This window comes from Hyperoodon ampullatus, assembly GCF_949752795.1.
Source record: "Hyperoodon ampullatus genome assembly, chromosome: 8".
Lineage (NCBI taxonomy): Eukaryota > Metazoa > Chordata > Mammalia > Artiodactyla > Ziphiidae > Hyperoodon > Hyperoodon ampullatus.
Genome location: NC_136921.1, coordinates 88,892,559 through 88,909,832, shown reverse-complemented (window position 1 = coordinate 88,909,832; position 17,274 = coordinate 88,892,559). Strand labels below are relative to the sequence as shown.

The following is a 17,274-nucleotide window of genomic DNA, read 5'->3' as shown; positions in this document are numbered from 1 at the left end:
TAACTTACTCACTCAGTGAGTGAATATTCATATGTCTTTTTGCCTTTATTGTATTATTTGCTTAAGAAATATTTATTGGAGAGAAATTAATGAATCAAAGGATACACTTCTTTTACATTTCATTTCTTGCTAGCCATTGCCATGTTGATTTTCAATAGGGTTTCTTGAATTTGCTTTTTGTAGAGATTACCATACCCCATTTAACCAACTGTAAATACCCGTTGTACAACGTATATTGGGAACAACTTAAAGTGTACATAAATCAGTGAAATAAGATTGCATGGTAACTGTTTACCCTATGGAGAGTAAAAGGGAAAAGCTGAGTGACTTTGATAAGAAAACAGTTGGCGAAGCCCCAAGAGTGGGACTGTTCCTAGAGAACAGTTGTTGGAAGAGAATAGAGGAGCTTGAATGCACTGGAATTTACCAGGGGATTGGTTTGTACCTGGTTTGCTTTTCTTGGCAGGGTTTTGTGGTTAATCTCTGAGTTAAATTTGATGTAAATTAAGACCAGACTATAATTTGAATTTGAATTTTAATCCTTCTTTGTTATAATCCCTTTTTGTTCTTTTTGTCAGCCTTTCTTTGCTAACATTGTAATTCGTGGATGAGAATTTTAAAGTTTGCTTCATTTGACTTGAGAGGCATTAGGAGACTGGCATATTTTACTTGCAAATAGAAGATTTAAACTGAGTATTTACATAGAAGGATTATGTTATAAACGTCAGTATGTTTTTTCACTAAATGACTTGTTAGGTAATATTTTATTAGGAAATGTAATGAAGGAAACAAAGTTAATGATATTTCAGATGGTATACTTAACCCTGTGTGTCTGTGAAAATACATATACATATTTATATATTATATTTTCCTATCATTTTTGATAACTGCCCCATACCAGCTAAGGCAGAGTGGTAGCTAATCTTTACTGGACTGATGATGATATCCCTTGACACTGGTGGAAGGAACTGTTCTGCCCAGCATTTCCCGTCATCTCCTTTCTTTCCCTTTACATGACATGAAGAATGACAAGTACTATTACCAGAAGCTTTATTTGTTTTTTTTTTCTTTTTTTTTAATTAGTTTCTGCTTTATAACAAAGTGAATCAGTCATACATATACATCCAGAAGCTTTATTTGTTGAGGATTAATATGTTATAGACAGTATCTGAAAGCTTTATTATTACATCTGTTACCTCATTTAATTTTTCACAAGGTTTACTTGAAGTATGCACTACTATTCCCATTTTACATACTAGAGAAACAATTAGAGAGGTTAAATAACTCAGGTTAGTAAATGGCAGAACTGGAAGTTGAATTTGGGCTCTTTGATCTAAAGCCCTTGCTTTTAACCATTATCTCATATGTTGTGTACATTTTTAGTTAAATTGACTATAACATTCATAGTCCCGTGTTTCAAGTCTTTAGTCTCCTTTGCCTTAGAACCTCGTTACTTCAAGGAAATCTTCACATTCTGTTTTTGAACTTAAAGTACTCATGGTAATTACTTTGAGGTTCACAAGCACTTCTTAGGGATAGAGTTCAGAGGGAAAGAAAGATCACGTTTAGTGAGAGAAGTTGTGATTTTGCTTGGTTCGTAAAGATAGATGTTTTGTGTGGGTTTCTTTGAAGGTAATTTATGTATGGTAAGGGAAATACGGTTAGAAAGTGGATGCTTACTGTTTATTAGCATCAGTGTATCAGTATTTTATCTGGAATTTAAAAAATGTATTTAAAGGTTACAGGATCTTATTTTTACTAAATAAGAATTCCATTGAAACACTTTTCTGACTTAAGCTTTTTCCCCCCTCTTGGGCATTTGGGTGGAATACAAAAAAAAATGGGATATATTGGCATTTTCCTAGGATAAAGTTGGCACAATAATGAGATGGTTCATTGGCATCCTCTAAAGGTGATTGGTGATACTTTTTGGATCTCTTTTGATACCACACCTAGTAGTCTTTGATAGTTTTATGCTATCTGGTATGATATGAAGGATGTTCCTGGCTTATCTCTTCTATTTCCTGCCCCAGGTCTGGAAACAGCACAGTGTCCAAAGAATGCTGGTTCCTTTTTCTAACTGCTATAGTCTTTCTCACTCAGCTATCTCTCTTTATATCCCCTAGAGAAATTCATTTTTTAAAATAAGAATGCAATTTTTCCAGCCACTTGTCTCCATATGGAAAGGTGGAAAATTATCTTAAAAAGAGTGGGGATTAATATCCTCTAAAGCAGCAGTTCTCAAACTTGTTGGTCTGAAGACTTGTTTATATTCTTAAAATTATTAAATATACCAAAAACTTGTGTTTATGTAGGTTAATATCAATCAGTATTTACCATATTAGAAATTAAAACTAAGACTAAAAAATTTCTTCTTAATGCATTTTAAAATAACAGTGATAAACCCATTATATGTTAACGTATTTTTGAAAAATAATTATATTTTCTAAAACAAAATATTTAATTAGAGTGGGATTATTTTATATTTTGCAAATCTCTTTAATATCTGGCATAATAGGGGATAGCTGGATTATATTTGCTTGTACACTTAATCTTTTGCAATATGTTGATTTGGGTGAGATGAAGAAAATCTGACCTTATACAGATATGTGGTTTGAAAAAGGAAGAGTATTTTAATAACCATTTCAGATAATTGTGAATATTATTCTTTGATACTACATCAAAGCTTGACAAATAGAAATTTCTTAAAAGTTAATTGAAATGTAGAATCTACAGCTATAGCAGTGGACTCTTTTTCTCTCACATTAAAGTCCATTGGTCTATTTTGTACTTTGAATGACTCTTCTACCCATGCACGCCTTTAGTCATTTGGAGAATACCAGTTCTCAGTGAGTGATGCAGATCTTTTAAATTATGACACATTTCATTATACAACAGCACAAAATCACATATGTTAATATCGCCACCAATCTCATAAGAAAAGTCTTTAAATATTGGGAAGCTGTCAAGGTCATGGTGGCAGTTACAAGTTTTCCAAAATTTTAATTTTCATTTGAAAGCCTGAATTTTATCGTTTATAATAAAATGGCTGCCATATACTAAAGATTAAATAACCATGGTTTGAATGTCAGTTGTTCTTTCGAGTAGAAATGGTGCTCCATGGAAAAAGTGGCTAGTTCAGCTTGCAACTGAAATGCTTTTCCGTGACAACTATTGTACTTTGGTATGTAGCAGAGTGTTTTATGTGTACTTCTGTGTCCTTACCCAACATTTTAAAAAGATGTGTACCCAAAGCTGAGATTTAATAAAATTAATAATTTTTACTCTCATTAAGGACATTCTTAAGTGAAACTTGATTATTGTTTTTGTATGTGTGTGTGAAGTAAACAATGATTATTAGTACAGTTTGGCATCACTACCTTGATTCATGCTAACATCCTGGTAGTTCTTAGCATTGGTTTTGTACCATGACTACAAATGTCAACACAGTGAGAAAAACCAATAGCATCTTATTATTATTATGACATAATGTTTTAGACTTGCACACTCCTCAGGGGTCCATGGACCACACTTTGAGAACCACTGTTCTAAATTCTTTGAAAATGCCCGGAAGTCTTCGTTGGTCTTTATGAATCTACCTACATCTTTTGTTCATACAGCCTGGATTTCTTCATGTTCCACTGTACCAGGTAAATGTAAGTAATTTATCACTCAACTTTATCATTTTCATTTTGTGAGCATCACATACAAAATTTTACTGCAGATGTGCAGAGCTTTCAGCTACATGGTCATTTGAAAGGGCTTTGAATAATAGACATTGTGTATATCAGCCTACAAATGAATATTTGTATGTAAATATTTGTGTGTAAATAAATTGGATGTTACATATATATCCTAGAATTAAACAGTTGTAATGTGAGTTTTAGAGATAATTCAGTATTCCTTGGTTGTATTGATATTAATGTGACTATAAGGGATGTCGTAGATCACACTTGCCTGTTTATTTTTTCCTCATTTTTTAGTGACTTAAGTCTACCCTTCTCCATCCCCAGTTGTTGCTCTTTAAACTAGAACAGTTAAAAGCATTTAAGACGAATAAGGATCCTTTGTGTACAGGAATATTTGGGAGTAGGAAAAATCTTTTAATCATAATCCATTCCTAATCAAATCTTTTTCTGTGATTAGTTCATTAAAGTGGCAGAATTGGGGTAGTGAGTATGTCTTAAACTTGAAGTTTTAGTTCATTCTACTTTGCGTTATTCTCTTAAGAAACAACATCAAAAACAACATAGCTCCTAGTGCTCCGGTAAAAGTTTAGATTTTTAGGTTGGGTGGTGGTGGTAGTGAGGAATGCTGGACACTGCCATCTGTTTCATTTTTTTCCATCAATGAGAAAACACCTCTAACACTGATAGCTAATTAGGCCTCAAGAGCTTGGGTGTTTGTTTCTTGCTTTTATGGGGAGATTTTGGTCCAGCACTGAATAATAGTACTCCGATATCAATTAATAAGAATAGATTTTTAAAAAAATTTGAAAATATTTTAACCTAAGTTACTAAACTATGAAATACACTGGTAATATATTAACATGTTGGCAATATATTAATATACTGTCTCATATAAATACTTTTAGCCCAGTATTAATCCTAGTTTGTCTGGTTCAACGTCTTTTTTATGTTGGGCATACTGTATTTCCCTGTAGAAGAAACCTTTTGGTTATTCAAAGATTAAAGCAGATATTCTGGCAAAACATTATAAAAATGTTGATTATGAACAATTTAAGAGCTTCACTTCAGTATTTTCTTTTTATAAGCCACCTGTTGTCTTATGTGCCTAGTGTATACATTTGAACAAAGTGCTCATCACTTGTCAGCCATCAGTGGCAGCATAGAAATTACTTGTGGTACTTGCTTTGCAAGAAGTTCTTTTGTATTTGTGACATCAGCTTTGTTTTATACAATTAAAGTATTACACGCTAGAATAATCTAAATTGCAACCACTAAACGGTGATTTAATTCTTCTTGCCTTGAACTGAATTTGTTTACTGATTATATGTAGCTATTGACTACTGTTTAACATGACAGATTCATAAAAATTTCCCCCCTATTTTGGTAGCAAATAAGGTGGTTATATTATTAAAGGTTTTTCTCAATTTAAAAATTTGCCTTCAGTAAATATTACATAAAGGGATAACATGATGAAAACCCTGCGTGTGTGGATAATCCTTCTCATATGATTTGATTTTCAAATGAAGTTTAATACTTCTAATATGATATATTCATGATCACTTTAATAGTATTGTTCTAATTTTTAAATTCCCAGTTAAAAGTGTTTGCAGTCATTTTTGTTCATTTTCTTCTGTTAAAAAAGAACAAAGTATAACTTTGATTAAGACTTAAGATTGATACTAGAATAAATATTTAGACTGTTAAATAACTTCTCTTATACTTACAGTAGCATTAACTCTACACAGCAATCTGGATACTTAGATAACTTTACCAGTGGATTTTAAGTAATCTGAATATTTCCTTTTTGTTGTCTTGTTAATAGTCCTGGTTATAATTTTTTAAAATAAGTTAACAGCACTAATATATTGATATTATTTAAAATGACAAATATTTTATCCAGATCATTTTTTCAGTGAACAGATTTCAGAACTAATGGAATAAAATTACTCACTTAAAGCAAATTTATCTTGTATTTTGTATAAAGCTTAGGTAGGAATGCCACTATTCAGTTATATTATAAAGGTAAAGTATAGTATAAATACATTTTCCAAGGTAGCCAGTGGTATATTTCTGCAATATAATTGCCTTCCTACACCTTGACAGTAGTTTGTATACAGAAACTCTACATGAACTACTACAGAAAACTACTCACAAATAAGACTTTTTTGTTCTTTTCAGAAACAGTCTGAAACTAAATGGGAACTTTATGTTTGCAGGAACAAAATTTGGAATTTCTTTTTCACTGCATGGTTGCTCTGATGTAAATGATGTAATATAGTGGACATTAGTATATAAGTACATGATCAAATGAGTCATAAGATGGAACATCTGCCTCAGAAGCCCTTTCAGACAGCATAAGCTATGCCGTTGAAGTCTCTAATCAGTGCATCTGTCCCTGAGACTTCAGAGGATAGTTTTCTATTTTGGATTAGTTACTATATGAAGACAGTATATTAACAATTTTTTTTTGATGCATGCAACTGGAAAATTTGTGCCTGTGATATCTGAATAAAAAATTAACAGTGATTTTTTTAAAGCATAGTAATAATTAAGGGATGGTAATGAACATATAAACTTTTACTTTTACCTGCCTTAAAGTGGTTATTTATGACAGGATTTTACATTGCAGACCCGTAGATGCTTACTGGAGGAAATTTTCTTGCAAATACTGATGTTACAACAGGAGAGAAATCCAGATGGAACCTGAAGCACAGCAAGATTCAGATAGGATATTTAACTAAAACAGAGGCCTGTATTTTGGGTCCCTTCTGAGCTGGAGAATTCCTATAGTTTAAAAATTGCCACCAGAGAGAGTTGGGGTGTTGGGGGGAGGAAGGGTGGGCAAAGGAGGGAGGGTATGTGCACGTTCATGTGTTTCATACAAAGTAAAAACTTCTAACCAAACGCACTGTAGAATACCATATGATGATAATGACATACAGGGAATTGTGGTATATGTATGTGTATTTTATTCTTATAATCAACAAGCCACAGAAGATAAATTCTTATGATCATATTTAATTTTACTAAAGGATATGATCTAAAGTAGAAGTCTGCCCTCTTCCTTTAGAAAATTTATACTTAGCCATTCAATTAATCCTTTTTAACTAGAGAGAAATAAGTGTAATTAGAGTAGGGGGTTTGAATAAGAATTGGGCACATGTTATTTTATACATTGGGATTTTTAAATCTTGGAAATAGAGAACAGTCATTACAAAATATTTTTATTCCAAAAGAAGGTTTAAAAAAGTTATCAGAACTTTTAGTTTCTGCCCTGGGATGTAGAGAGCTGGAAGGACTGTTACTCCTACGTTACAATGAAAAACAACCTGGCTAACTTCAAAACCTAAGGATACACAGTACCTGCAGGGAAAGAGGAGACATGAACACTCACTCACCTGAGGTAGACACAACTGGACAGCAGTAAGAAGAGTTCAGTTAGAATTGTGGACAAATTAGGGAAGGTCAAGTAGAGGCTGACAGGAGCATATGAAATCTGTGAGGACATCAGGACTTGGAGAACCTTGTACCTTCACGTGTGCTCTTTCTCCACTAACCCTGGGAGTGGGGTGGGTAAGAACCTCAAGAGATAGGAGTTAGGAAAGAGCCTTAAGAAGTATTGTGATGCACACCCTAGGGAGGAGGATAGCAGTGACAGGATCCTTTTCCTCTCTCTCCACTACAAAACAAAAGCCTTAATCTATGGACAGTGGGAGTGGTGGAGAAGGAGGCAACCAGCACCTCTGCCTTAGGGCATTGATGGAATTCATTGCAGCTGGGGGAAGGGAAAGGGGGAACATCTACTTTCTCAGGAATATGCTGAACCCACAACTGTGGGGTTAGATCAAGGGGAAGGAGAACTGAAAAAACTACAACCTCAAGACCCAGAGACACAATACATACTAAGGCTGAGGCTTACTCAGAACAGCAGAAGATGGATCCTCCCCCAACCATTTTCTACCACCAAACTAAGAAGTTTCTAATAATGAATAATACCAGAATAGGTAAAGGAGAGGAAAAAAGAATAGACAAAGAGACATAGTGCAGGGGAAGGACCTAAACTCAGAATAGAATAGACATTACTCTGATAAGCCAAACTCCCATCTCTATAGGAATTTGAAGCCTGTAGTGCACTGAGGGTCACAATAGTGATAATGTCAAACCCAGCTCAACACCTAACTAAATAGACTCACCTTCCCCACCTGAAAGGCCTAGGAGAAGAAAAAGCTTGCCCCTTTTCAGGCATAAAAACTTTTTACCTCAGTCTCTGCTGTCCTACACAAGATGTTCACTTTTCAACAAAAAAATTACTAGGCATACAAAAAGGCAAGAAAAATCACACTCAGGGAAAGAGCAATCATTGGGACTAACCTCAGATGTAATACAGATTTTGGGATCTGATGGAATTTAAAATAACTATGATTAATATGTTAAAGGCTCTAACAGAAAAAGTGAACAGTATGCATGATAAAGGTGGGTAATTTCAGCAGAGATGGGAAAAAAAGAAGAATCAAGTGGAAATGCTGTAAATGAAAAACATAGTAACAGAGAGAAGAATATCTCCAATAGTTTCTTTAGTAGATTCCACACAGTGGCAGAAAGGATCAGTGAACTTTAAGATAGGTCTATAGAAACTACCAAAACTGAAACACAAAGAAAAGAAAACTTGAAGGAAAAAAAAAAAAGAATATTGAAGACCAGTGGGGAAACATCAAAAGGTCTAACTTATACATAATTGAAATACCAGAAGGTATACAGAATGGGGTAAAAGAAGTATTTTAAGAAATAACGACTGATAATTTTCCAAAATTAATGCACAAAAACACAGATCCAAGAAGCTCAGAGAATAACAACTTGGATACTTAACACACACACACACACACACACACAATATTAGAAAACAGAAGTCAAAAAACAGATCTCAAAGGCACCCAGAGACTAAAGAAACATACAAAACACAAAGGTAGAATTTTGTCTGATGGCTGACTTTTCATCAGAAAGTATGGGAGTCTAGAGACAGTGGAGTGACATTTATTTTTTTATTTTTTTACTTTTTGGAGTGACATTTAAAAAGTGCATAATGAAAAAAAAAAAAAACTGGCAGCCTAGAAATATATACTCAATGAAAATATCTTTCAAAAATGGTGATACCCGGGCATCCCTGGTGGCGCAGTGGTTGAGAGTCCACCTGCCGATGCAGGGGACACGGGTTCGTGCCCCGGTCCGAGAGGATCCCACATGCCGCAGAGCGGCTGGGCCCGTGAGCCATGGCCGCTGAGCCTGCGCGTCCGGAGCCTGTGCTCCGCAATGGGAGAGGCCACAACAGTGAGAGGCCCGCGTACCGCAAAAAAAAATGACGGAGAAATAGTTTTTCTTAGCCAAATAAAAACTAGGCATTCATTGACAGCAGACCTACTACTGTATAAGAAATGTTAAAGCAAGTTCTTCAAGCAGAAGGAATATGATCTCCACAAACTTAGATCTACATAAAGACCACTGGACATGGATAAAAAAGTTATTACTTATTCTTAATTTCTTTGAGATAAAGATCAGCAAATTTTTTATATAAAGGGCTAGACAATCAATATTTTAGGTTTTGAGAGCCATACAGTCTATTGCGTCTACTCAGCTCTGCCATTGTAGTGTGAAATATGTAAGTGAATGAATGTGGCTGTGTTCTAGTAAAACAATTTCTAAAAACAGGCAGTGGGCTAGAGTTGGCTCATGGGCTATCGTTGGCTCATCCCTGCTCTAACAGATAACTGACTATCTAAGGCAAAAATAGTATTATATGTTCATAGCATTTATAAAAGATATGACAACAATAGCATAAAAGATGGAAGAAAGGAATTGGAAATATAATATTTCTGTAAGTCCTTGTACTACACATGAAATGCTATAATATTTGAAGGTGCCCTCAGATTAATTAAAAATGTATATTGGACAACCACTAAAAATTTTGAAATAGGGGCATAAATAATAAATCTATGGAAGCAATGCAATGAACTTGTAAACAATCCTCAGCATAAGAGAAGTTAGAGAAAGAAGAATAAAGAAACAAAGAATAGATGGAACAAATAGAAAATAGTAAGATGGTAGATTTTAATCTAGTCATATCAGTAATCACATTAAACGTGGATAGTCTAAACCAGGGAATGGCAAAGTACTTCCAACTATAGTTTCATTTCTTTGTACATGTGTGCCATGATCAAGGAAGTTCCTGGACCTATTGGGCATCTAGAATTTAGATACTCATTTACCTGCATAAGGAAGAATTCACATACTGTCCTGTGATACCCACCTGTTTAATGGTAATTTACTTCAAGGAGTAATTTTCATTTTAGGGAATAAAAATTGACTTGGGTATGACTAGAGATAAAAGGGTACATTGTATTCCAGACTTTAGAAACACCAATCTGAAATAAAGGAAAAAAAGCATTACAGTAAATACACATTAAAGCTGTTCTGTCTTATCAAATTCTGTCTTATTAAATTTAAATTTAAATCCCGAAGTAATTGTTTTGAATATGTAATTATATATGTGGCTCAAAAGTAAAATGATATCTAAAGATAAACACTGAAAAGTCTTCTTCACCTTGTCTCTATCTACCATGCCCCCTCCAACTCTAGTATTTAATTAATTAATTAATTTATGGCTGCGTTGGGTCTTTGTTGCTGCATGGGGGCTTTCTTTAGTTGCGTCGAGCGGAAACTACTCTTTGTTGTGGTGTGCAGGCTTCTCATCACAGTGGCTTCTCTTGTTCCCGAGCATGGGCTCTAGGCACACGGGCTTCTGTAGTTATGGCACACTGGCTCAGTAGCTGTGGCATGCGGCCTCTAGTGCGCAGGCTCAATAGTTGTGGCACACGGGCTTAGTTGCTCTGCGGCATGTGGGATCTTCCCAGACCAGGGCTCAAACCCGTGTCCCCTGCATTGGCAGGCAGATTCTTAACCACTGTGCCACCAGGGAAGTCCCTAGTATTTATTTTTACTAGTTTCTTGCTTATTCTTCTATAGTTTCTTTATACAGTTACAAGCAAATACAGTTAAATATTTTTTCTTTCCCTTTCCTAAACAAAATGCCTGCCATATAAATTGTGATGCACTTTGCTTTTGACATTTAAAATGTCCTGGAGAGCTCTCCATATCAGTGCACAGAGATTGTTTTCATTTTTCTTCACAGATACATTGTATTTCATTCTGTGTCTGGGTCATCATTTATTCAGAAGGTTCAATATTGCTGGATACTTGGCTTATTTCCAGATTTTTACTCTGATTATGTCACAATGCCACAATGAGTAATCTCGTACTTATGTTATTTCATAAATGTGTAAGTTTATGAGAGAGATTCCCAGAAATGGAATTGTTGAGTTAAAGGGAAAATGCATTGGTAATTATGGCAGATACTGCCAGATTTCCTTCATAGGGGCTGTGCAGTTTTTGTACTGCTTCCAGCAATGTATGAGAATACTTGTTTCTCTATAACCTTGCTAGCAGAATGTGTTAAACTTACAGATTTTTTGCAGGTCGTTAGGAGAGAATTGGTATGTGGGTGTAGTTTTAATTTGCCGTTCTCATTATAAGTGAAGTTGAACATCTCTTCGTATGTTTAATAGCTGTTCGTGTTTTTCTTCAGGTTGCCTGTTTATGTTGCTTGCCCATTTTCCTATTGGGTTGTCCTTCCTTCCTTCCTCCCTCCCTCCCTCCCTCCCTCCCTCCCTCCCTCCCTCCTTTCCTCCCTCCCCCCTGCCTCCCTTCCTCCCTCCCTTCTTTCCTTCTTTCTTTCTTTCTTTCTTTCTTTTCCGTAATAACTAAGAATTCTTTTATGTTGGGAATATTAGATCTATGAGTTGCAGATATTTTTTCCCAATTCGTCATTTGTCTTTTTCTTTATGGTCCATTTTACTATACAAATTTGTTTTGGTAGTTGAGCTAAGTTGTTATCAAAGAGACCTTCCCCAGGGAATTTCCTGGCAGTCCAGTGGTTAGGACTCTGCGCTACCACTACAGGGGGCATGGGTTCGATCCCTGGTTGGGGAACAAAGATCCTGCAAGCCATCTGGCTCGGCCCAAAAAAAAAAAAAAACAGGCGTTCCCCAACTCAGGGCTATAAAATAATTCATCATATTTTCTTTCAGTATGTTTATGGTTTCATCTTTTACTTGTAAATCTAATCCATTTAGAGTTTATCTTTGTGTACACTGCAACACATTGATTCTACTATATTTATATATTTTTTAAGTATTCCTTTCATAATGTTATCAAATAATATTTATTAAAGTCTATCCTTTACTGACTTGACACCTTTGGCATATGCTAGATTTCTATAAGTACTTGGGTCTATTTCAAATCTTTCTCTGTTTCATCAGTGTGTCAGTTTATTCATTTCCTAATGCGACACTTTTTAAAAAATCATCGAGACTTTGTATATATTGTAGTATCTGGTAGGGCTGTTCCCTTCATTTTCATAGTGTTCCTGGCTAGTTTTGCTTATTTATTTTTCTGTATAAACTTAATAATCAGCTTTCTTCATCACAGAAAAAGAAATCTTGTTAGCATTATTATTATGATTACATTCAATAAACTTAATAATTGGCTTTCCTCATCTCAGAAAAAGAAATCTCGTTGGCATTATTATGATGACATTAAATTTATGTTAATTTTAAAAGAATTTATAATCTTTTCATTCAGAAACATGGTGTGTTCTTTTACTTGTTCATGTCTACTTTTGAAGTGTTTGGAAAGGTCCTCTTTCTTTTGGTTTTGTACATTTATCGTACAATTAATTTCTAGGTTTTTTATCTTTTTTGCTGCTTTTGGTATTATAAATGTGGTCTTCTCTTTCGTTATGTTTTCTATTGTTGTTTGTATATTAAGAATACTTTAAAAAGTCAACCTCTTCACGTGATTCTTTGTTAGGTACTGTAGGAAAGTCTTAAAAAATGGATAAAATATAGATTAAGTGAAATCGGATATAGCACATTAATTCAGTGGAATACTGTGCAGTTTATATTAAAGTGGATGGGTGCCTGTGACTCATGAAATGAAAAAGTAGGTATTCTGGTTTTGTTTAAGCCCTATGGAAAAAAAGTCTCAAAAATGTATTCAAGTGTTAACAATGGTTATTTGGGGATTGCTAGATAATTTCTTCATTTTGCATAACTTTTCTGGTGGCAGTTACGAGTCCACAAAAATCCATGTTTTCCTTCCTTGTACATGTCCGTTCATCTTTACTACATTTCCAAATCCACCGTGAGAATGGACATGTGTCTGCAGTTTTAGCAGTGGATTGTGAAGAGAAGTGATAGGTGATACTTGTCCTAGATTTTAAGGCATTGACTATGCCTCCTCTAGTAGTTGCTTTTCTCCTTTTATGCTGATTTAATTGGAAGCGCTTAGACCATGCAGATGATGGTGGTGCCTTAGAGGATGGTTGAGTCGTGTCTTGGAAGGAACCTGGATCCATGAATGACTGCAAGGAGCAGAGCTGCCTTACTAAGCTGGACCATTTGTTTCAAGATTGAAATTAAAGAGAAATAAACCTTTTGCTTGTTAATTCACTCGAATTTTGGCTCTCTTTGTGTTCTAGTTTTACTGTGGCTAATACACTTGTGTAAGGCTTCCCTGGTGGCGCAGTGGTTGAGAATCTGCCTGCCAATGCAGGGGACACTGGTTCGAGCCCTGGTCTGGGATGATCCCACATGCCGCGGAGCGACTGGGCCCGTGAGCCACAAACTACTGAGCCTGCGCGTCTGGAGCCTGTGCTCCGCAACAAGAGAGGCCGCGATAGTGAGAGACCTGCGCACTGCGATGAAGAGTGGCCCCCGCTTGCCGGAACTAGAGAAAGCCCTCGCACAGAAACGAAGACCCAACACAGCCAAAGATACAATAAATAAATTAAAACAAACAAAAAAAACAGAGTTGGTAAAAGACCACAAACATAAAGACGATCATTTAAAAAAAAATACACTTGTGTATTCTAAATATGTGAACAGATTACTTTTATAATAAAAAAAATCCATTTTCAAAGAATGTAAGATCATACTATACTTATTTTACTGAAACTTGATTTTCTCATTTAAAATATCCTGAATATCTCCATGCCATCAAATGCCCCTTTTTGTGTAAATAAACGTTTTATTTGGAATAATTATAGATTTACAGGAAAGTTTCAAAGGTAGCACTGAGAGTTCTCATATACCCCTCACCCAGTTTCAGTTTCCTTTTATGTTATCATTGTTTCAATATCCCCTTATTTTACCATGGTACATTTGTAAAAACTAAGTACATAAAACATGGTACATTTATTAAACCAGCATTGATACATTACTATTAACTAAACTCCAGACTTTATTTGGATTGCACCATTTTATCTACTGACGTTCTTTTTCTATTCCAGGATCCAATTCAGGAGACCACATTTTATTTACTTGTCATGTTTCCTTAGCCTTCTTTGGTCTCCTCTGATAGTTCTTAGTCTTTCCTTCTTTTTCATGACCTTGACAGTTTTGACAGTTGAAGTGTTTTGTAGTTCCCTCGGATTGGGTTTATCTGATGTTTTTCTCATGATTAAACCAGGGTTATGGGTTTTTGGAAAGAATACCACAGAGGTGAAGTGCCTTTCACATCATATCCAGGTATACATGGTATCTACACGATACCAGGGATATGTAAAGCTTTATCACTCGATGAAGGTGGTGTTTGCCAGGTTTTTTCACTGTAAAGTTACTATTTTTTCCTTTTCATATTTTTCCTTTTCTTTGGAAGCAAGTCAAATCTAGCCCACAATAAAAGGGAAAGGGGAAATACCCATTTTTGAGGGCTAAATTTAATTTAAAAAATATCAAATTTGATGTCTGCCAGACCAACTTTGGATACTTGAAATTTTCTGCTTTGCTTCTGTGGGCAGCTGACCAATCAGCATGGAACCAGGCTTGAATTTCCTTCTTTAATTGCACATTGTATAGCCTACAAGTTGGGAACAAGAGAGGAATAAATGGGATCGGGGAATATACTTGTGTCCCTCCCCAAATGCCTCATTTTTTTCTATTTGTCATCTTGATCTGGAAATCAAAGTTAAATTCCCTGTCTCTGGAGATCTGAACATTTCTGGTAGTACAATGGGAAGATTTAACTGAGTACCATTTATTGAGTTCCATTTAGGGCCAGTACTGTGCTAGGCCTTTCACATGAATCATAGTTAATCTTTAGAACAATCTTAAGAGGAAAGTACATTTTACCACAAAGAAACTGAGACTAGATTTTGACTTGCCTAATGTCATTCAGCTTATAAGAGGTAGTATCTAGGTCAAAACCATTTCTTCCCCTACCTCCTTTTTTTCCATCTCATATATCACAGTGCCACCAGTTCTTTTGTCTCTACATCAATAAGAACAACCTAGTTATCATTAAATATAGGTATATGATAACTATTTGGTGTACTTACAGGTAGTATGAAAAGATGAAAACTATTGGTGCTGTGTGTTGTAATCAGATTTTCAAGTTAGGATTCTCTTTTCCCCAACCTAGATCATGTGCTGCCCTATTTTCTCTGCCCTAGTGTATACTTCCTGAATACCTGAAGAAACCCGTAAGAGACTGGGCTCTCCTGGTCTCAGTTCCAGCTCGCTGTTGCACAGCTGATGGTTGGATTATCAATAGTTTGACTTTGCCATGGGCCAGTTCATTCTGATGCTAGTGGCTGATATAACTGATTTCTCCCTCAGAACTGACGATGGTAAACTTTTTCTGAGAGTATGTTAATATGCAGATATAGTCGTCATATTAGCAAAGATTGACCTTTTTTGTTGTTGAAGTAGCGTCCCATTTTCTTAAAGAGATGTCAGTTTTTAATGGTGTCTTTAGAGATTTGTTATAGACAATAAACAAAATGTTTAAAAAGTAAAATTATGTTGTATATTTGATGGTAATAAATACTAAGGAAAATAAAGTACAGAAAGAATAGTAAGTGTTTGGGTGGGGATTGCAGTTTTAAACACTGCAAAGGAAGGCTTCACTGAGAAGTTGGCATTTGAGTAAAGAACTAAAGGGGGTAAGGGATCAAATTATTTAAAGTTTGGGGGCACAGTAGGAAATGCAAGGGGCCTGAGGTAGAGTAGGGCCTGGTGTTTTTGAGTTCTGTTCTTCTATATCCACTTGTATCATACACTCTGCTTTTCCTTTTAGTATAACAGGTGAATTGTCCCTGCCAAGGCCAACTTGTTAAATCTGCTTCCCTCTCTCTCACATGTGATTGTGATCCTGCTGCCCTGCCCTCTCTTTCCTGTATCATGTTTCCTCTCTGTTGATTTGTTCCCATGACCATGCAAACATGGGGTAGTGACCCTGTCCAGCTACTACTCTCTGTTCTCTTTTGCAACGAGACTGAAAAGAGGTTGTTTGTACTGTGTCCACTTCTTTGCATTCCATTCTTTTTTTTTTAACTTCAGTGAGGTTTTGCCCCCCAAAAGAGCATTTAAGAATGCTCTTGTCTAGGTCATCAATAACCTCCATGTTGCCAAATGCTCCTTTTTCATGATTCTCTCTGAGTAAATAATAGCCAGTTATCCATTTACTTGTTTATTATCTGTTTCTCCTTCTAGTATGTAAATTCCATGACAGTATGCACATGAGTGCCCCTCGATATTTGTTGAATGTGTGGGTACGTGTTGCTACATACGTCCTTGTACATACCTTATATACACCATTGTCCACTTGCCTGAGGTTTTTTTCCTTAGGGTAAGTTGCTAAAAGTAGAAATTACTGAGCCAGAGTGTACACATTTTAAAGGCTTTGTTACTTGTTAGTAAGCTGTCTCCTTAACCAGAACATACTGTTAGTATTTGTTTATCTTTAAGGCTTTAGCATTTATTATGAACACCTCTTTAATGCTTTTAATATTTTAGATTTTTATGTTTTCCCAGATAGCCAAAATTCTAGTGTAACTTACAGTTTCTTACTTTAATATTCTGTCTATAGTCTAATAGAAAAGGTGCTCCTGAAGTTTTGTGTCCACAGAGTATTGGAGATTTAGAATATCATCGAAGCAGTATGACTGTCTTTAGGAAAGAAGTTTTAGCCATTATACTGCATCCTGCTGTCTTATCTGAGGAGTAACACATTTGCTAGAAGTATTTTCCTTTAGATTGCTGCCCCAGTCAGAGGTCAAGTACTGTGGTAACTACACTTTTACTTGATTGAAGAAACAGAGCGCCAACACACACACACACACCAAATTTGTACTCTGATCGTATGGGTGGATTTCTGATTCTGGACTTAAAAGTCGAATAGTTTGATTTTACTCACATGTTCCCAATACTTTGTTGTTAAAATGTAGGCATTTTGATAAGGCTATTGATAAGAATAAAAATGGATACATTTGTTCTACAGTTGTAGTGCTATATTGAATGTAAATTTTTTCCATGTAAATGTTATATTTATAACAAACTATATTTTATTATGGAATTTTTTCCTTCATTGAAAGAAATGTTTCTGCTATTATTAATTAGCTAGTAGCTGCTGTTTTCAGTGTGCTTCAGTTAGTTTGTTGCTTGATTATATGTTATAAAATAAACTTAAGTTTGCC

General features: G+C 35.3%; 1 protein-coding gene across 3 annotated transcripts in view; it reads left to right on the top strand.

The window, feature by feature from the left end:
- OLA1 (Obg like ATPase 1) overlaps positions 1-17,274 on the top strand; it is a gene marked incomplete at its 5' end in the record, with an annotated part of 164,823 nt that overhangs the window by 45,819 nt on the left and 101,730 nt on the right. Inside the window, one exon of one of the 3 annotated variants that reach the window (XM_079710275.1) lies at positions 3,516-3,656. The exons of the other annotated variants lie outside the window; for them this stretch is intronic. Coding sequence (XP_079566401.1) covers positions 3,516-3,656 — 141 coding nt within the window. The remainder of the gene's footprint in view (positions 1-3,515; positions 3,657-17,274) is intronic. 3 annotated transcript variants of the gene reach the window in all.